The sequence below is a fragment of the Micromesistius poutassou genome (genome assembly GCF_964030765.1).
Source record: "Micromesistius poutassou genome assembly, chromosome: 13".
Classification (NCBI taxonomy): domain Eukaryota; kingdom Metazoa; phylum Chordata; class Actinopteri; order Gadiformes; family Gadidae; genus Micromesistius; species Micromesistius poutassou.
Window position 1 is genome coordinate 1,746,968 of NC_140283.1, and position 22,112 is coordinate 1,769,079.

At 48.2% G+C, this 22,112-nt stretch overlaps 1 protein-coding gene across 1 annotated transcript in view; it reads right to left on the reverse strand.

Moving 5' to 3' along the window:
- The window catches only part of magi2b (membrane associated guanylate kinase, WW and PDZ domain containing 2b), a 110,439-nt gene that overhangs the window by 20,736 nt on the left and 67,591 nt on the right, over window positions 1-22,112 (reverse strand). Inside the window, exons 5-14 of the mRNA XM_084477797.1 lie at window positions 21,856-21,913; window positions 21,484-21,605; window positions 19,746-19,928; window positions 12,756-13,261; window positions 9,161-9,329; window positions 6,678-6,709; window positions 6,092-6,284; window positions 5,293-5,408; window positions 3,565-3,757; window positions 2,360-2,593 (exon numbers count right to left, since the gene is read on the reverse strand). Coding sequence (XP_084333923.1) covers window positions 2,360-2,593; window positions 3,565-3,757; window positions 5,293-5,408; window positions 6,092-6,284; window positions 6,678-6,709; window positions 9,161-9,329; window positions 12,756-13,261; window positions 19,746-19,928; window positions 21,484-21,605; window positions 21,856-21,913 — 1,806 coding nt within the window. The remainder of the gene's footprint in view (window positions 1-2,359; window positions 2,594-3,564; window positions 3,758-5,292; window positions 5,409-6,091; window positions 6,285-6,677; window positions 6,710-9,160; window positions 9,330-12,755; window positions 13,262-19,745; window positions 19,929-21,483; window positions 21,606-21,855; window positions 21,914-22,112) is intronic.

Below are 22,112 nucleotides of genomic sequence, written 5' to 3' on the forward strand. Positions count from 1 at the left end.
CGGAGAGGAAACATCATCCACCCTGACTCTCAACACCGGCGCACCCCAGGGCTGCATGCTCAGCCCTCTCCTCTACTCCCTGTTCACCCATGACTGCGTGGCCACACACAGCTCCAACACCATCATCAAGTTTGCTGACGACACAACCGTCATCGGCCTGGTCACCGACGGCGACGAGAGGGCGTACAGAGAGGAGGTCAGAACCCTGACATCTCGGTGCCAGGACAACAACCTCCATCTCAACCTCAGCAAAACCAAGGAGCTGATTGTGGACTACAGAAGGCGACGGGGAATAGGACCCGCCCCCATCGCCATCAACGGGACGACAGTAGAGAGGGTCAGCAGCTTCAAGTTCCTCGGGGTCCACATCAGCGAGGACCTGACCGGGACTCACCACACCAACGCCATCACAAAGACGGCAAGACAGCGGCTCTTTCTCCTCCGCAGGCTGAGGAGGTTCAACATGGACACCAGGACACTCACCTTCTACAGGTGCACCACAGAGACTGACTGGCTGAGCCTCCTGACCGGCTGCATCACCGCCTGCTACGGCAGTCGCTCCGCCCTCAACCGTAAGCCCTTACAGAGGGTGGTGAGAACTGCCCAGCACATACCAGGACGGAGCTGCCATCCACGGAGGACCTCTACAGTGGACTCTACCGCAGCATCCCGTCTCACACCACCAGACTCAGGGACAGTTTCATCCCACAGGCCGTGAGACTGCTGAACTCCTGAGCTCACCACAACAGTCAACATCTGTATACAAATGTCTGTTTACATTTACATTTAGACACCTGTTATTTTATGCTGCATCTATCTATCTATTTATACATTACAGTTATTATTATATTTTTTATCTAATTACTCATGTCAGTACTGTAGTTTATTTATTTATTTATATTTTGTTTATTGGGTCTCAGCTCTCTTACTTGTGTTTCTTATACTTTCCTTCATTGCACTGTTGAAGTAGACTGAGACACTAGAATTTCATTGCCAGCGACTGCTTCCACAATTGTTGTGTATATGACAATAAACAATCTTGAATCTTGAATCCATCACAGGGCCATGTTGAATGGCCATGTAGACCAGTGGCGATTTCTCTAAGACTGCAAGGGAAGCTCAGCTTCCCCTAAAATTTAAAAAAATAAATGGTCAAATATATACTGTTGTGTTAACATTTCATTGACTAAAAATGTGTTAGAACACGTCCATCTCGAAGACGAGTTCGTTCAGAATCAGCCTCTTATCGGCTGACTCAATTTCCTTCTCATACACTCCCGTAGCGTCACAGTGCATTTTCCTGTTGAAGCTCAGCGTCCATCCACTTCAATGGGGCTGCATAGAACAGCTTTTTTTAGTGCGTCGAAAGTCGACAGTCATTGGATAATGCTGTGATTATGTCCCTCCCACGGACGCTCAGCGTCTCTGGGGGTGAATTGAGGAGTGGGCTGGCCTGGATGCTGGGCTTCTGCGTGATGATTGGAGGGACTGCGAAAGACTGAGTTGCCGTTTGATTGACAGCGATTTTCAACTATGAAACGTCACCGGAGCTCTCCTCAGTCCTCAGTCCCATCGTGGATTTTGCAAGTGAGTCGAAAGACAAACTGCAACCTATTTCTTGATTATTTGCTTGGCGAAATTGCAAGACAATTTTCATCGTACATTTCATACACTTATTCACACAATTCTTTGCTTCAGTTTAACATAATTCCCACATTTCCTTGTTTGAGTTTAATTGTGAATTTAATTGTTTTTGTAGTTGGCCGTCACTTTGATTCAGGGAGCCTGAGGTATAATTTCAAGTCCTGTATTCAGATCAGGAAAACAGGGGAAAGCTGTGTGATTTCTTGGTGTTCCTTAAAGACATGGAGTTGGACAGTGCATTGCCTCAGCTTTAGAAAGCTGTAGAAAGGAGCCTCTCCTGTTTAAAGCGACTCAAGTCCTACACCCGTTACACAATGGGCCAAGACCGTTTAAGCAGCCTAGCTCTGCTGGCCATTGAGAGGACACTGGTCAAGTCACTGGAAAGACAGCTGGTATATGAGAGCATTTCCTTGAAAAGGAACAGAGAGCATAATTTACATATACATAAATTGACAATTTATCTGATGTAGGCCGAAAATGAGCTTCCCCTCTTTGAAAGACCAGCAGCCGCCACTGGTGTAGACTCGTCATGCACACACACTCACATATTGTTGTCAGCAATGCATTCTAGATAATACATTTAAAAGAGGAATGGTATTCTGTTGATTCTAGGTGGTGATGTGTGGTTCTAGGTGGATTGTATGTTTAGAAACGTGTATTCTACTTCTAAAAGAACAAGTGGCTTGTGTGTGTGGCACAATGTGCTGTGACTCACTGATGACGGCGGCGTTCTCTGGTCTGTTGAGGGAGCTGATGATGACGAAGCCGAATCCTTCGTTCTCCTTCCGGTGGATGATGACGTCGCTGGTCTGCAGGCCGCCGCCCTCCAGGGGAGGGGCCGCGGCGGGCGGGGCCGCGGTGCTGAGGCCTGAGGCCGCGTCGCTCCGCGGGGAGCTGTGCTGCGTGGACATGGAGCCCGGGCTGCGGCCGTTCACCGGACACGCCTCACCTGAGGAGACACACCTGGTGAACACCTGGTCCAGGTAACTAGGGGAAGAGCCCGGTAACTAGGGGAAGAGACAGGTAACTAGAGGAAGAGACAGGTAACTAGAGGAGGAGCCCGGTAACTAGAGGAGGAGCCCGGTAACTAGAGGAGGAGCCCGGTAACTAGAGGAGGAGCCCGGTAACTAGAGGAGGAGCCCGGTAACTAGAGGAGGAGCCCGGTAACTAGAGGAGGAGCCCGGTAACTAGAGGAGGAGCCCGGTAACTAGAGGAGGAGCCCGGTAACTAGGGGAGGAGCCCGGTAACTAGGGGAGGAGCCAGGTAACTAGGGGAAGAGCCCGGTAACTAGAGGAGGAGCCCGGTAACTAGAGGAGGAGCCCGGTAACTAGGGGAAGAGCCAGGTAACTAGGGGAGGAGCCAGGTAACTAGGGGAAGAGCCCGGTAACTAGAGGAGGAGCCTGGTAACTAGGGGAAGAGCCCGGTAACTAGGGGAAGAGACAGGTAACTAGGGGAAGAGCCCGGTAACTAGAGGAGGAGCCCGGTAACTAGAGGTGTATCAAGATAACTGCCACTACTAACAACAAAACAGAAAAACAGGGGGTACGAAACCTAATCCAATACCAGTACCACTGCCTCTCACTGGCTGCTCCCACTGCAGCCAGTAACTTCTCCCCATACGCTGGCTGTCCCAGTGGAGAGGTGAGAGATGATACAACTAGAGACCAGAAGATGATGGGGGGCCCTGTCGGTGCCACGGGGTCTTCAGTGACCACAGGGCCAGGCCCTCTGCTTAATGTCTGAGAGACGGTTCTACAGGACACGTCCCTGTCTCCATCCGGGGCCTTTGAGGGTTGAGCTGCCCCTACTGGGCAGTACCTCTGCCCCAGGATGGGCCAGACCAGCCCTGCAGGTGGAGCTGGAACAACAACAACACACAACAATAACAACAACAGCCCCCAGACCACACGGAGCCCTGACCTGGGATCAGCACCCTCCGCCTCACGGTCAGGCTGACCTGCCCGTTGCGGGCGGCCGCGTGCATCAGGTCGATGACGTAGCGGTGGGGCTTCCCCGCCACCACCATCTTGTCCACAGAGATGAGCTCGTCCCCGGGCCGCAGCCGCCCGTCCCGCTCGGCGGGGGTGTTCTCGATGATGGCCCCGATCACGATCTGTGGAGGAGCGGACAGAGTTAGTGGAGCGGACAGGAAGGGGCGGGTTTAACCCAGGAGGAGCCAACCGCTCGCAAAATTTAATGTTCCTGTTTCACCTCAGTTGAACTGTGTGTGTGTGTGTGTGTGTGTGTGTGTGTGTGTGTGTGTGTGTGTACGTGTACATTTGTGTACGTGTGTGTTTGTGTACATGTGTTTGTGTGTGTGTGTGTGTGTGTGTGTGTGTATGTGTGCGTGTGTACGTGTGTGTGTGTGTGTGTGTGTGTATACGTGTACGTGTGTGTGTATGTGTATATGTATGCGTGTACATGTGTTTGTGTGTGTGTATGTGTCTGTGTGTACATATGGGTACATGTACGTGTGTGTGTACATTTGTGGACGTGTGTGTTTGTGTACGTGTGTTTGTGTGTGTGTGTGTGTGTACATGTGTGTGTGTCAGTGGCGGCTGGTGGTTTTTAAAGTGAGGGAGGAAGGACTGCGTGCTTGGTTGCCATTGGCCTGCTTGCACTGTTAGTGGTTTATGGTGGCATAAGTATGTGAGACTCAAGTTGTTTCAGGGTTTTGGTGAACTACAAAATAGCAGGGAGGGATAATTAAATAAAATTGAATGAATAAAATTGATACAAATCCACCAGTGGCAGCATTGTACTTTGAAAGCTGGTGGGCAGCATGTCTTGGACTACAAAGGCAGAAGGAAAGGATGCAAAGCCAATTAGTCAAATCAGCCTAACATTGTTTGAGGCAAATGGATGTTAATGGATGTTTCAGAATGTTGGTCATGGTGTTAGAATAACGGCGTGTGTAGCTCCACGTTTTCACCACCCTTTCAGACAGCTTGGTAACCTAACGGTGGATTACCGAAAAATAGGTAGGCGTTTATTTCGGCAGATTTTTGGCTGTGGAAACGCCAATATAAGCGAACAGAGCTCGGTGGAAACGAGGCATACGACTCACGACTGAGCGGGTTTGTTGGTTCTCGTAGCCTAGAGACTTGAGGGGATAAACCCTCCCTCCGGGCTGCTCCACAGCCAGGGCTCCTGCTTATTGGTTCATAGCGCAGCCAGGGCTCCTGCTTATTGGTTCATAGCGCAGCCAGGACTTCTTCTTATTCATTGGTTCATAGAGCAGCCAGGGCTCCAGCCTATTCGTGAATAGACGTTGACGCGATTCAGATCCCTCAGCTAGTCCCACCCACTCAGAGGAGGACTTTCCTCCTCTCTAATATTCAATAGGCGATAGGGGGTGCTAATGTCCCTTTACCCAGGGAAACAAACATTACATATACAAAGGCATTAAAGTAGTCATATTTTTATATATATTATTATAATTCACTACAGTAGTCTGGGCAACACTTTTTATTCTCAACAATGTTAAGGAGGATCTTCCTCCCTCTCCTCACTGGAGAAGCCTCCACTGGTGTGTACGTACGTGTGTGTGCATGCGTGTGTGTGTGTGTACATATGGGTACATGTAGGTTTTTGCGTGGTGTGTGTGTCTGTGTGTGTGCGTGGTGATCCAGCCCGTCCCATACGAGCCTTGTCGCGGGCGTCCGGACTCACAGCCTGCACGGCCTCGTCTCCCCCCAGGATGCGGAACCCAAAGCCGGTCTTCTCCCTGAGCAGGTGGACCTCCACCTCCTGGTACTCTGGGCCTGCTCCACAATAAACACACTCCTGTAACAACAGAGAGGAGAGCGAGAGAGAGAGAGAGAGAGAGAGAGAGAGAACAGAGAGAGAGAGAGAGAGAGAGAGAGAGAGAGAGAGAGAGAGAGAACAGAGAGAGAATAGAGAGAGAGAGAACAGAGAGAGAGAGAGAGAACAGAGAGAGAGAGAACAGAGAGAGAGAGAGAGAGAACAGAGAGAGAGAGAGAGAGAGAGAGAGAGAGAACAGAGAGAGAACGAGAGAGAGAGAGAGAACAGAGAGAGAGAGAGATAGAGAGAGAGAGAGAGAACGAGAGAGAGAGAACAGAGAGAGAGAACAGAGAGAGAGAGAGAACAGAGAGAGAGAGCGAGAGAGGGAGGGAGAGAGAGAGAGAGAGAGAGAGAGAGAGAGAGAACGAGAGAGAGAGAACAGAGAGAGAGAACAGAGAGAGAGAGAGAACAGAGAGAGAGAGCGAGAGAGGGAGGGAGAGAGAGAGAGAGAGAGAGAGAGAGAGAACGAGAGAGAGAGAACGAGAGAGAGAACGAGAGAGAGAACAGAGAGAGAACGAGAGAGAGAGAGAGAGAACAGAGAGAGAGAGAGACAGAGAGAGAGAGAGAGAGAACAGAGCGAGAGAGAGAGAGAGACAGAGAGAGAGAGAGAGACAGAGACAAAGGGCGGGGGGGTTATACTCACGCCGGCTCTCGTAGATGGCCCTGGACTTCTCGTAGAGGTCGTAGGGGTCGGGCTTGCTGAGGTCGTAGGGGTCGGGTTTGCCGAGGTCGTAGGGCTCTGTGGAGTCGGGGGCTGACGAGCGGTGCTGAGGGAAGGCTGCTCCTGGGGCGGAGGCCGCCTTGGGGCTGCCATGGGCGTCCCACTGCTCCCCCAGCTACAACACACACACACACACACACACACAATGGTTCTATGATCACTGATTATAGTACATACTGCAGAAGACGGTGTGAAGGTGAGCATGATGTGAGGACGTCTTGAAGTGGTAACATGAGACCAAAGAATGAAGACGTCGACGTAGCTCCGTGACCCCGAAGGCCTTAGGAAGACCTTTGAGCTGTAGCCCCCCCACGACGTGTCTCTTAAAAACTGAAACCTGAGAAAGGACCACTAATATTAACTTTGTATGATGACAATGAAATCCCATTTCTTCCATTGATGGTGTTCTGCCACCAGACCCACAAAACCATGAGGGCTATCAGAGCTGGAGCTGGACGAGACAACAAGCATCACACACACACACACACACACACACACACACGTTTACCTGTTTGGCAGTCTTCCACGGAGAGACGTGACCTGGTGGAACAGATGGACACAGTCAGTACCTCCAGCTGGGAGAGGAAGCTCTCCACAACACAACGGCTCTGAAGTAGAGGCTGATGAGTTCAGGGTTTGTTTTCAGAATGATTATCAAGGCTCCTCCTCTGACTCCTCCTCTCTGACTCCTCTCTGACTCCTCCTCTGACTCCTCCTCTCTGACTCCTCCTCTGACTCCTCCTCTGACTCCTCCTCTCTGACTCCTCCTCTGACTCCTCCTCTGACTCCTCCTCTCTGACTCCTCCTCTGACTCCTCCTCTCTGACTCCTCCTCTGACTCCTCCTCTCTGACTCCTCCTCTGACTCCTCTCTGACTCCTCTCTGACTCCTCCTCTGACTCCTCCTCTGACTCCTCCTCTCTGACTCCTCTCTGACTCCTCCTCTGACTCCTCCTCTCTGACTCCTCTCTGACTCCTCCTCTGACTCCTCTCTGACTCCTCCTCTGACTCCTCCTCTGACTCCTCTCTGACTCCTCCTCTGACTCCTCTCTGACTCCTCCTCTCTGACTCCTCCTCTCTGACTCCTCCTCTGACTCCTCCTCTCTGACTCCTCTCTGACTCCTCCTCTGACTCCTCTCTGACTCCTCCTCTGACTCCTCTTCTCTGACTCCTCCTCTCTGACTCCTCTCTGACTCCTCCTCTCTGACTCCTCCTCCTCTGACTCCTCCTCTCTGACTCCTCCTCTCTGACTCCTCTCTGACTCCTCCTCTGACTCCTCCTCTCTGACTCCTCTCTGACTCCTCTCTGACTCCTCTCTGACTCCTCCTCTCTGACTCCTCCTCTCTGACTCCTCCTCTCTGACTCCTCTCTGACTCCTCCTCTCTGACTCCTCTCTGACTCCTCCTCTCTGACTCCTCCTCTCTGACTCCTCTCTGACTCCGCTCTGACCTGAGCAGCAGCTCCAGGAGAGTTGGATATATGTATATTTATGTACGTATATATACATACATAAATATACATATATACAGTATATGTGTATATACGTATATACATAAATATACATATATATATCTATATCTATATATATACACACACATTTATATACATATATACATACATATACAGTATATACCCATACACATAAACAAACACTATGCTCAGTCTGCTCAGTCTGCTACAGGCCAGACTCTGGAATGCAAACATAAAATACACTTAAATGAATGTGAAGCCCGTCCCAGGCTGTCCAAGGTGAATTCACTGCAGGAACCCAACGGAACCAACAGCACTGTTACTTTGTGCCTTTACGGCGACACAAACACACGTACCGCACATTTCTGGAACAAATGTGGAAGAAAAGAGTTGTGAAACACACAGGTCACACACATGACACACAGGTCGCTATCGGTCAGGAACTACCTCCATCTGTCAGCTGAAGCTCTAAACCCTGTGGGAGGGTAGAGCTCTACTGTGTCTGTTCTGGGGTCTGTTCACATGCAGTAGTGCCTCTCTACTGTGTCTGTTCTGGGGTCTGTTCACATGCAGTAGTGCCTCTCTACTGTGTCTGTTCTGGGGTCTGTTCACATGCAGTAGTGCCTCTCTACTGTGTCTGTTCTGGGGTCTGTTCACATGCAGTAGTGCCTCTCTACTGTGTCTGTTCTGGGGTCTGTTCACATGCAGTAGTGCCTCTCTACTGTGTCTGTTCTGGGGTCCGTTCATGCCCCCTTACTTCACCCTCTAGCCCCTTCCTCCCCCTTAAGGGGCTTTGCCAAACGTTTCCAAGGGATTTGTTAGTGGGTAAGGCCGCAGCACTTGTCTGCAGTGTGATGTTCTGGTGTGAGGACAGAAGGGCTGAAGACACACTGAAGGAAACATGTCCTTGACCTTGAGGCCTCTGAGACGGACGGGTTAAAAACAAACACTCGCTTTAACTCTCAATCCCAACCTGAGAACCATTTGCCAGACCAATCCTTTAGAAGTGCAAAGGAACTGGAGGTTGGTAAGATCGTTTAAATTCCAGCTGACTCAGACTTCATGAATGTTTTCTGCTGTTCAGATTGTGTAAATGGCAGCTAGTTCACTTTCTTACAATCCTGAACACCAACCAACCGGCAAGTCAGACAGACAACAGCACAAGACAACAAACAGACAGACAGACAAACTGCCAGCTGGACAGACAGACAGACAGACAGACAGCCAGCCATCTGGACAGACAGACAGACAGACAGACAGACAAACTGCCAGCTGGACAGACAGACAGACAGACAGACAGACAGACAGACTGCCATCTGGACAGACAGACAGACAGACAGACAGATAGACAGACTACTGGACAGATAGACAGACAGACAGACAGACAGACAGACAGACAGACAGACAAACTGCCAGCTGGACAGACAGACAGACAGACTGCCAGCTGGACAGACAGACAGACAGACAGACAGACAGACAGACAGACAGACAGACAGACAGACAGGCAGTAGTAAAGCAGCCACCTGAGGCTGGTCTCTGGATGAGCAGTCGCGCCTCGCCGCCGACGGGACACTCCTTCAGCAGCTCCACCACGCGGCCGTGTCCCGCCCCCGCCACCGCCTGCTGGTTCACCTCCAGGATCAGGTCCCCCTCCAGCAGGCCGCCCGGCCCCTGGGAGCCCGGCTCCAGGACCTGGAGACATGGAGAACCAGGACTTATATACACCTAGATCATACAGAACCAGGACTTACTATACACCTAGATCATACAGAACCAGGACTTACTATACACCTAGATCATAAAGAACCAGGACTTACTATACACCTAGATCATACAGAACCAGGACTTACTATACACCTAGATCATAAAGAACCAGGACTTACTATACACCTAGATCATAAAGAACCAGGACTTACTATACACCTAGATCATACAGAACCAGGACTTACTATACACCTAGATCATACAGAACCAGGACTTACTATACACCTAGATCATACAGAACCAGGACTTACTATACACCTAGATCATACAGAACCAGGACTTATTATACACCTAGATCATACAGAACCAGGACTTACTATACACCTAGATCATACAGAACCAGGACTTACTATACACCTAGATCATACAGAACCAGGACTTACTATACACCTAGATCATACAGAACCAGGACTTACTATACACCTAGATCATACAGAACCAGGACTTACTATACACCTAGATCATAAAGAACCAGGACTTACTATACACCTAGATCATACAGAACCAGGACTTACTATACACCTAGATCATACAGAACCAGGACTTACTATACACCTAGATCATAAAGAACCAGGACTTACTATACACCTAGATCATAAAGAACCAGGACTTACTATACACCTAGATCATACAGAACCAGGACTTACTATACACCTAGATCATAAAGAACCAGGACTTACTATACACCTAGATCATACAGAACCAGGACTTACTATACACCTAGATCATAAAGAACCAGGACTTACTATACACCTAGATCATACAGAACCAGGACTTACTATACACCTAGATCATACAGAACCAGGACTTACTATACACCTAGATCATACAGAACCAGGACTTACTATACACCTAGATCATACAGAACCAGGACTTACTATACACCTAGATCATACAGAACCAGGACTTACTATACACCTAGATCAATAGAGAACTAAAGACTTACTATACACCTAGATCATAAAGAACCAGGACTTACTATACACCTAGATCATACAGAACCAGGACTTACTATACACCTAGATCAATAGAGAACTAAAGACTTACTATACACCTAGATCATACAGAACCAGGACTTACTATACACCTAGATCATAAAGAACCAGGACTTACTATACACCTAGATCATACAGAACCAGGACTTACTATACACCTAGATCAATAGAGAACTAAAGACTTACTATACACCTATATCATAGAGAACCAGAGACTTACTATACAAGGCAAGGCAAGGCAAGGCAACTTTATTTATATAGCACTTTTCATACACAAGGCAGACTCAGAGTGCTTCACATATAAACATTGTCATACAATAAAAGAAAACAATAGTTAAGTAAAAAGTAAAATAGATAGAAAATAAAGGCAAAGTTTAAAAAACATTTTAGAAAGGCAGAGTTAAAAGAAATGCATTTTAGAAAGTGAGAAAATAAAGGCAAAGTTAAAATAATAAATATTTAAGATTTAGCAGAAAGCTAAAGCAAACATAAAAGTCTTCAGTCTTGTTTTAAAAGCTGTCAGAGTTGGGGCAAGTCTTAAATCCTCAGGGAGTTTATTCCAGCTATTTGTTGCATAGTAACTAAACTACTACAACTACTACAACTATATCATAGAGAACCAGACACTTACTATACACCTATATCATAGAGAACCAGAGACTTACTATACACCTATATCAATAGAGAACCAAAGACTTACTATACACCTATATCAGAGAACCAGAGACTTACTATACACCTATATCATAGAGAACCAGGACTTACTATACACCTATATCAATAGAGAACCAAAGACTTACTATACACCTATATCATAGAGAACCAGAGACTTACTATACACCTATATCAATAGAGAACCAAAGACTTACTATACACCTATATCATAGAGAACCAGAGACTTACTATACACCTATATCAATAGAGAACCAGAGACTTACTATACACCTATATCATAGAGAACCAGAGACTTACTATACACCTATATCATAGAGAACCAGAGACTTACTATACACCTATATCAATAGAGAACCTGCTTAACCCTGCCCTGCTCCTTATGTCCTCAATTATATCTTAAGTCCAAAAGTTGATTTGCTAAATGACTAATATATAGTTATAGATATATATTATATGATATTATAGTATATTAGTATATAGTATATTATAGTAGTAATTATATATATATCTCCTCTTACTTGATATTTGATGAATGAGAACTCATTTCAGTAAATATTGGAATATATTTATCTTCATCGCACACTTGACCAATTTTATATTTAATTGAAGCTGTAATAAGTTTGTTTGTATTCTATTCAGGCTTTTATTATCTTCTTGTTTCTTTGTTTTAATGGGAAGCACTTAAATTACATTAATCAATTAATTATTACTATTTCACCCTTTTGTTTTGAGTGAGAAAGTAATTCAGGAGCTCAACCCTAACCCGTAGCACTATATAATAATAGTTACTACCGCTCATGTTAACTAATAGTTCATTCATGTAGCCTTAATGTAAAGTGAATTTGTCTGGTGGCCTGTCATCCCAGTCAGCCTTCAGGGTTCGGGTTAGGGTTATAGTAACCCTAGGGTCAGGGTTATAGTAAGCCTAGGGTTAGGGTTAGGGTTATAGTGACCCTAGGGTTAGGGTTAGGGTTATAGTGACCCTAGGGTTAGGGTTATAGTAACCCTAGGGTTAGGGTTATAGTAATCCTAGGGTTAGGGTTAGGGTTATAGTAACCCTAGGGTTAGGGTTAGGGTTATAGTAACCCTAGGGTTAGGGTTATAGTAAGCCTAGGGTTCATAGTTGGATCAAGACAACCCAACCATCCGTTCTAATCAAAGGCATTGAGCTGTGATGCTTTTATTGAAACAGGACCCACACAGCCTACTCTGTAGCACTCAATGTAACCATTATATGATATTAAGATTCAAAGATTAACATTAATAAGGATTACAGCAACAACAATTACAAACAGACAAAACAAACAAACACAAGTGCAGGCATCATAAATAAATGAAGTAGTAAGAGGCTGAGTTAAGAGGTTACCTGCTAGTAGTAAGAGGCTGAGTTAAGAGGTTACCTGCTAGTAGTAAGAGGCTGAGTTAAGAGGTTACCTGCTAGTAGTAAGAGGCTGAGTTAAGAGGTTACCTGCTAGTAGTAAGAGGCTGAGTTAAGAGGTTACCTGCTAGTAGTAAGAGGCTGAGTTAAGAGGTTACCTGCTAGTAGTAAGAGGCTGAGTTAAGAGGTTACCTGCTAGTAGTAAGAGGCTGAGTTAAGAGGCTACCTGCTAGTAGTAACGTTCTTAGTTACCTGCTTGACGCCAGCTGGACAGACAGACAGACAGACAGACAGACAGACAGGTACCTGCTTGACACGCTGCCCGGTGGGGCTGTCAGCGATGGTGAAGCCGAACCCCTCCGGCCCCTTCACCATGGTGACAGTCAGAAGCTCCGCCCCCGGCCCCGCCCCCGCGGCGCCGCCCCCCACCGGCCCCGACGACGTCATGGACACGTCGTCGTCGTGAGGGGGCAGGGGCGGGGCGGGGCCCGGGGCGGCGGGGGGCAGCGAGGAGCCGTCCAGGTGGGTGTCCCCGGGGTGAGACCCGCCCACGGGGGGCAGCTGGGAGCTCAGGGACAGGTACTCCAGGTAGGGGTCGTAGCCGCCCCGCCCGTTCACCACCAGGGGGCGCTGCTCCATGCCCATGGGGGTGAGGGAGGCCGCCCCGGCCTCGGGGTCGAAGGGCAGCGGGTAGCCCCGGCACAGCACCAGGGTCACGCTCTGGCCGATGGGCACCGACTGGAACAGCTTGACCACGTCGGCGTGCGTGGTGCCCAGCACGCAGATGTCATTGATGTACACGATGACGTCGCCTGGAGAGGACGGGAGGAAAGAATAGAATACAAACTCACTTTTGTGTGTGTGTCTGGTCTGTGTGTGTGTGTGGTCTGTGTGTGCGTGTGTGTGTGTGTGTGTGTGTGTGTGTGTGTGTGTGTGTGTGTGTGTCTGGTCTGTGTGTGTGTCTGGTCTGTGTGTGTCTGGTCTGTGGGTGTGGCTTGTGTGTGTCTGGTCTGTGCGTGTGTGTGTGTGTGTGTGTGTGTGTGTGTCTGGTCTGTGTGTGTGTGTGTGTGTGTGTGTGTGTGTGTGTGTGTGTGTGTGTGTGTGTGTGTGTGTGTCTGGTCTGTGTGTGTGTGTGTGTGTGTGTGTCTGGTCTGTGTGTGTGTGTGTGTGTGTGTGTGTGTGTGTGTGTGTGTGTGTGTGTGTGTGTGTGTGTGTGTGTGTGTGTCTGGTCTGTGTGTGTGTGTGTGTGTGTGTGTGTGTGTGTGTGTGTGTGTGTGCATGCGTCACGCCGGCAGGCTGCATGCTGGTATGATGCACGAACAAACAAACAAAATCTAACATCTACACCCGTCGTAACTGCCGGCGAAAACGCAGAAAGAGCCAATCGTGTTGATAACAGCAATATTCACGTGCTTGGTCTCAGCCTTGAAATCAGCGACCAAAAGTCAGCTAAAAAGCGGTAAGATCTATAACCGATGGCGGATCCATGACCCGACAGCTGATTGTCCTGAAAATAACCATCGGAACGCCTGGACAAACTTTGAACAATACAATCGTCCACTCTCTGATCAGGACTGGATGTACTTTCAAGCACAGGAGAGAGAATTTAGAAAAACCCTGGACGTTAAATGAATCAATGACAAACAAACCATACGATTCACTGGAAGTAATGCGCGCCATTGGATTAAACTCATTACCATCCTAAGCGGAGTATACTACAGGAATGGAGCCTCCAAGACCCACAAAGATGGAAAGCCGCTTGGAGTACTCTTGTTAAAGTACACCGCAAGAATCCTACGGAAATTTCCCCTCTGCAGGGCACTACCACCGACACCTGACCCAGAGACGCTCACCGAATGGACAGACCAACCGCTGCGCTTCGGACGAGGAACCATCCAGCCTGCGCTCAGCAGAGCGACGATGCCCAGCAGAGAGCCCAGAGCGGTGAGCGAAAACTAACTAGCTTATCTCTGGGAATACCGTGCACCTATCCAGAGCCCCCTCCTACAATAACCGATGTAGACAAAGTCTATGAATACTACACGGTGAAATGCCAGTTAGGGGCGACGCACCAGCAGACAAGCAGCCCCCCCATGGTGTGGCACCCTTGACCTGGAAAACCCGAACAGTCACCCCATAACATCTGACTTCACCACAGAGGAGATTGCCAAGGTCCTCAGCAGCCTCCCAAACAACAAGACATGTGGTGCAGACGGTGTGACTTATGAAGTGCTTAAAGCAACAGTTTTCATTAATGGCCCTTACGCAGATTTTTTATGTCTGCTTAGTCAATCGTAAAGTTCCCGTCTCTTGGAAGGGAGCTAGCATCTATAGGATTCCCAAGAAGAATAACATCCCAGAGGATCCATCCACCTGGAGGATATATCACTACTCCCCACCATATACAAGATATTCATGAAGTGCATTTTGAACCGTATTTTACCCTGGCTTGTGGATTCCGGGACACTGTCACCTAACCTAAAAGCATACATAGAGAGGCAAGGAATGAATGAGCACGTATTCTGTCTGAAAACTGCCATTGATGACTTTAAACATGAGTCTTCCCGCTTCTATGCAGTGTTTCTTGACTTTCGTGACGCTTTTGGTTCTCTGCCCCACTGCGTAATGTTGCATTCCCTAGAGGAAATACACCTGCCGGAACAATACATTCAGCTAGTTAAGGATGTGTATGAAAATTATTTTCTACAAGTGATATGCGGAGCCCCGCTGGGTTGTCAGCGGGGTGCCGAAGCCCCGCCGAAGCCGGTGGGAGACAACCCCGGGCAACGGGCAGCGGGGCTCCGGTGGGAGACAACCCCGGGCAACGGGCAGCGGGGCTCCGGTGGGAGACAACCCCGGGCAACGGGCAGCGGGGCTCCGGTGGGAGACAACCCCGGGCAACGGGCAGCGGGGCTCCGGTGGGAGACAACCCCGGGCAACGGGCAGCGGGGCTCCGGTGGGAGACAACCCCGGGCAACGGGCAGCGGGGCTCCGGTGGGAGACAACCCCGGGCAGCGGGGCTCCGGTGGGAGACAACCCCGGGCAGCGGGCAGCGGGGCTCCGGTGGGAGACAACCCCGGGCAACGGGCAGCGGGGCTCCGGTGGGAGACAACCCCGGGCAACGGGCAGCGGGGCTCCGGTGGGCACACTACGAATCTCGTTGTGGAAATACCAGAGACCTCAGAGAACCCGACACAGTCTAGTCTTTTCACCAAATGGGAGCTTTATGCAAGCTTGCGTTATTGTGTTGTGTGTTATGTGCCATAACACCAACAGCAGAACGGTTATCCAAATAACAAAGAACACTTGCGTTACAGTGTGTGTATTCACACACACACACACACACACACACACACACACACGTGGCGCTCGCCACATTGTCTCATTGGCGGGCCAAATTCTCTGGGCGGGCGAAGCAGAGAAAGGGGAGGTAACCTGGCCTCATATGACAACATATGGGGCCAGATCCCAAATCAGCGCATTTGAGTGTCCATTTTTTCAAAGGTAGAGCAGGACCTACTGCTCGTTTTACACTTAACTCAATTTTTAGCTACTGGGGGACCCTAGGCAGGCTAGGGAAACTCATATTAATATTAGAAAACCTCATAAAGTGAAAATTTCATGCCATGGTACCATGGTGCCATGGTACCATGGCGAAATTGGACTATTGACTATACTGGACACCGAAGTCACTAAGACAGGGATGGATGCATAATGTTCAATAATGTCTAGTTTCATAAACATAATATTTCACAACATAAATATTGTTTAGGGAGATTAGACTATTACCTACAGACACACAGGCTTTATTCACACTGTGTGTTGGGGCTCTATTCTGATATATTGCTCAGACCCATTTTCCACATTTAGTTTTTCTGTTCACATGATGTTTTTAACAGTCTGAACTGAACCACAGGTCTGAACTGAACCACAGGTCTGAACCACAGGTCTGAACTGAACCACAGGTCTGAACCACAGGTCTGAACCACAGGTCTGAACCACAGGTCTGAACTGAACCACAGGTCTGAACCACAGGTCTGAACCGCAGGTCTGAACCACAGGTCTGAACCACAGGTCTGAACCCGCATGTCAACAGAACAGTGAGGAAGTCCTCCCCTGTTCAGACTCAGGTTGCACGGCCAAACATCCACCTGCACCGTTTAGGACCACAGTGGACAGCGGCCAAATCACACTGGGAAAACCAGGGCCCCGTTTCCCGATAACGATGGATCCCTGCTTGTACGATCCATCGTACGATGGATCTCACGATGCATCGTTAATTTTTTGCGAGCGTTTCCCGAAACTCATCTTAACATGAACACGCGTGCTCTGCTCTTACGACGTCGTAGGCTTGTAGCTGTCTACTGACACGGTGCTGAAATGGGCTCCGTATGAGGGGGAGACGCAGGAATGTTGTTGGATTAAACTATATTTTGTGGCAGCAAAAAAATATCTCCCATCAAGGCCAACAGCAGAGTAGCCTACGAAAAGAATAGACTAATATGAATGCTACAAATATTAAACACAATTGATTAGGTCTAGGCCAACGTATGCTATATCAGTCCTAATCCCGAACGCACCGTGCGTACATTGTTTCACGCATTTTCTCCCCTGAAATAATTCCATATTACAAAAATAAAAAATAGCATGTGTCTGTGTGACAACTATAGCATTTATTTAAATGTGCTGATTTCTGAAACATGCTTTGCGCCGCAAAGAGGGCAGACTTTCTCTGATTCCTGCATTCCGTTTCATTCATTCATTCATTCAGTGATTGACTCGCCGCGCACTCTCTAGAAACTTTGGTGTCAACATTAAAAATGCAACGTTCCATTCATTCATTATCATTCAAACGCAGAGGCATTGACACGGCTATTGCTGTTGCTGGTCTAGATCGATTCCTGCCCATATTGTTGGGCAGGGGTATGATGATGCGGGCAATGTAAGCGGGAATGGCACGCATCGCAGGACAGTTTCCCGCAGCAGTCTACGTTCACTGCAGAAACCACGCTCTCAACTTGGCGATTGTGCACTCCACTAAGGTCAGGGATGTTCGTAACTGTCTAGACACGGTCCAATAAATAGTGAACTTCATCACAGCCTCACTGACGCGCCTACAGTGCTTTATGGCAAACAATCGCAACAAAAAACGCCTGCAGAAATTATCCGACACCCGCTGGTCTCAGCATGATTCATGTACAGTATGTCTTCTGTCATTGATCAATATGAGGACATTTTAACCATGATGGTTGAATTAAAATCAGAGGGAGACAGCAAGTGCCGCTCGCAAGCGACCTCCCACACGAGCAACGGAATCATTTGATTTTATTATATGCCTTGTGATAGGGTTGCCTTGTGACGTGGCGTTTCATCAGTACATTTATTTTTGGAATTTTAAATTGCTGCAATAAATTATATTTGTGTTGACTTCTAACATGTCTCTGTCTTTGCTGTTTAAATCTAACAGTAGTCTACGAGTAATATATATGCGGGAACCACTGTTTTTGGGGTATTGCGAAATAGCGCCAGCTGGACATTCAGTGGTATTGGATGACGTGTTTTAATAAAACACATCCAATACACGGAATGTCCAGCTGGTGACTCCACTGAGGCTATAGTAACGATGCTCTTAGTGCTTACGAGTACCCCTGGAGCCCTCGTTAGCTACGAGGGTTTTAACGTTGTTACGTAACGATGCTTTCGGGAAACTCTGAAAACTGTCTGAAAACTCTGCGATGATCGTACGAGGGTTTTAACGAAGTCGTTAGGCTAACGATGCTTTATATATGTTTATATATATGACCAGATCAATGTACATGACCAGATCAATTCGGGAGATTATTTCTTCCTGAATAAAATATAGGTAGTTATACTGGCTAATGCCTGCTAGCCATCAAAGCAAGGGATTTATTTCAGAGTGAAAATGTACACACACTTAGTAAGTCTTATATTGTGTTTAGGTTGAAAAGTTAGATGTAAATGTTTTAATTGTATCAAGTTAATGATCTGGGGGAAGGCAACGCATGATGGGAAGAGGCAACCGACCGTTGCGAGGGGTCTAGGAGTAAATGAAGTCCAGGGCCATAGTCATGACCAACGCTTGTACCCGTGTGGATCAAGGAGGGACAGAGCTCGCACAAGGCTTTGATATACTTTTGAGCATGCAAATCTATTCAACACAAAGCATACATCTTGGTGTCGCCCTGCACCGATTAGATCTCATTATTCGTCTCTCCTTGCTCTTTGCTTTCATTTACACAAGCTGGATTCAGTGTGCGCCATACTGGTATTTGACCATTTCGTTATCTAGTTTTACAACAGATAAAGTGAATGATCTGTATGTTGCTTGTGGTAGCATATCATTGCATAGGGTAGCATGTCGTGGTATGTGGTAGCATGCTATAACTTGCTTTGGCATGTTGTAGCATGCTGTAGCATGTAGCATCAGTGTTTCCCTCAGGAAATGTCTTAGTCAAGGTGGTTGCTGCCCAGAGCGAGGAGGCAAACATTTTGTGGGTATTTTGCTCAAGATGCCAATCCGCACTAATGAAATAAACAACTGTTGATTTGAATACAAATGGATCTTCTTATTTGTGGCACAGCTGACAAGAAGCATTCGCGCATGCCCTCCTGCGTGGCTGTATATTCAATCACCAGATTCCTCCATTTCAATTCCATTCAAAAAGCTTTATTGGCACGACTATTGTTGTAAACAGTATTACCAATGCATTATTTAACTATATTTTTTGTACCTGATGGAAGTACGTTTTCTTTCCCTACGAGAGTTTTGTACTTTGTTTATGCATAGTGATAATAATAAAAAATATATATATACAGTATATACATATATATATATATATTTTTTTTTTATATACATTGGTAGTCAAGGTGGGGCGCTAGTGTTGTTAAGGCCGCCTTAACCATACAGTGCTGGGGAAACACTGATGTTGTAGGATGCTGTAGCACTTTGGAGCATGTTGTAGCATGCTGTACCACGTTGTAGCATGTTGTAGCATGTTGTAGCATGCTGTACCACGTTGTAGCATGTTGTAGCATGTTGTAGCATGCTGTACCACGTTGTAGCATGTTGTAGCATGTTGTAGCATGCTGTACCACGTTGTAGCATGTTGTAGCATGTTGTAGCATGTTCTAGCATGCTGTAGCATTTGACATACAAAATGCTACACATTGAATGAAGTTGTAAAAGTTGAAGCATGGTCCCATGCAGTAGCGTGTGCTCATGTTTATGATGTGGGATAGCTCTGAGGAACGGTGCCGTGTGGTTGCCTAGGTTACCGGTGTCCATCTTGGCGTCCTGCGCTGCCGGGCCCTCCGGGATGACGCTCTTCACCTGCAGGAACTCGTCGGGCTCGTCGCCCCCGATGATGGTGAAGCCGAAGCCCATGCTGCTCTTGTGGAGCGCGGTGGACAGGAAGCTGCCCTTCAGCTGGGTGGGGTCCCTGGTGAACAGGGGCTTCTCTGTGGACCCACAGACCCAGAGGGAGAGACACCCAGGGGAGAGAGACCAGAGGGAGAGACACCAGAGGGAGAGAGACCAGAGGGAGAGACACCAGAGGGAGAGAGACCAGAGGGAGAGACACCAGAGGGAGAGAGACCCAGAGAGAGAGACCCAGAGAGAGAGAGACCAGAGGGAGAGAGACCAGAGGGAGAGAGACCAGAGGGAGAGAGACCAGAGAGAGAGAGACCCAGAGAGAGAGAGACCAGAGGGAGAGAGACCAGAGGGAGAGAGACCCAGAGAGAGAGACCCAGAGAGAGAGACCCAGAGAGAGAGAGACCAGAGGGAGAGAGACCCAGAGAGAGAGACCAGAGGGAGAGACACCAGAGGGAGAGACACCAGAGGGAGAGAGACCAGAGGGAGAGAGACCCAGAGGGAGAGAGACCCAGAGGGAGAGAGACCCAGAGAGAGAGACCCAGAGAGAGAGAGACCAGAGGGAGAGAGACCCAGAGAGAGAGACCAGAGGGAGAGACACCAGAGGGAGACACCAGAGGGAGAGACACCAGAGGGAGACACCAGAGGGAGAGACACCAGAGGGAGAGAGACCCAGAGAGAGAGAGACCCAGAGGGAGAGAGACCCAGAGGGAGAGAGACCCAGAGAGAGAGAGACCAGAGGGAGAGAGACCAGAGAGAGAGAGACCAGAGACCCAGAGGGAGAGAGACCAGAGGGAGAGAGACCCAGAGAGAGAGAGACCAGAGGGAGAGAGACCCAGAGAGAGAGAGACCAGAGGGAGAGAGACCAGAGACAACATCAGAGATGGTTTTGTTGAAACCTATGTTTCCTCAGGTCTAAACGTAGAGCTGCTTGGTGTGATTACAGTCAGGGTAACTTTATGGGCTGGCAGGCATCATGGGAACAAGCACCACAATAGTCCATTTAGTACACAGCAAAGCCTTTAAGAATAAATGTTGCATGAGGCAGTACTTTAAGTAAGTTCTTCTAATGCAACGCCAATCGATTTATCCTTTGTTCAGTTGGTACCTCAGTGGTGAGTTTAACTTCATAATATGTATTTTACAAGGTCCTGGTTGACGGGTAGATTTCATATTTGAGGTAATTAAGGATTGACTATTAATGAGCCACATCCGAGCCATTCAAGTCCCGCCCTCAACGGACCAAATATGAATTGTTTCAACTGCTGAGTGAGAAGAATGGTCTAGAAGGCCAACCAAACCGCTCCTAGAGGTTGGTCACCACAATGTGAGGTCAGGGTCTAGGATAGAGACGCAGAGGGTTGGTACCTCTGTAGATACTGGGGAGAGGGAGAGAGGACAGACCCTATGATGGAGGTGGAGAGGGAGAGAGGACAGACCCTATGATGGAGGTGGAGAGGGACAGAGGACAGACCCTATGATGGAGGTGGAGAGGGACAGAGGACAGACCCTATGATGGAGGTGGAGAGGGACAGAGGACAGACCCTATGATGGAGGTGGAGAGGGAGAGAGGACAGACCCTATGATGGAGGTGGAGAGGGAGAGAGGACAGACCCTATGATGGAGGTGGAGAGGGTTCGGTACCTCTGTAGATACTGGGAAGAGGGAGAGAGGACAGACCCTGGCTCTGGATCTGCTGCTGTTGATCCACTCGCCTCTTGGCCTCCAGAACCGGGTTCTCAAACTGGGTTCTTCTGTTGATGTGGCTAAAAGGGAAGAAATCACACTCACCTAGAACCCTTACTTAGAACCTTCACTTCATTGACCTGTAAATCAGTCAATACATGAAAAATTATATAAAACTTAGATATCAAATTAATTGAAGTAACTGAAAAGCAACTAATGTAAAACATTGATACAAACATTCAAAATACTTCTTCATTCATAACATAATCATAACATATCATGTAAGACGAGTTGTTCCACTGCTTACAGCAGTGGGACGGGGAGACTTACTCTACGTAGTAGCTACCATAGATGGGGTCATCAATCTTCTCCCAACCATACGGAAGCTCTAATCAGAGAGAGGAGAGAGGAGAGGAGAGGAGGAGAGAGGAGAGGAGGAGAGGAGAGGAGGAGAGAGGAGAGGAGGAGAGGAGGAGAGATGAGGAGAGGAGAGGAGAGGAGGAGAGAGGAGAGGAGGAGAGGAGAGGAGGAGAGAGGAGAGGAGGAGAGGAGGAGAGATGAGGAGAGGAGAGGAGAGGAGGAGAGAG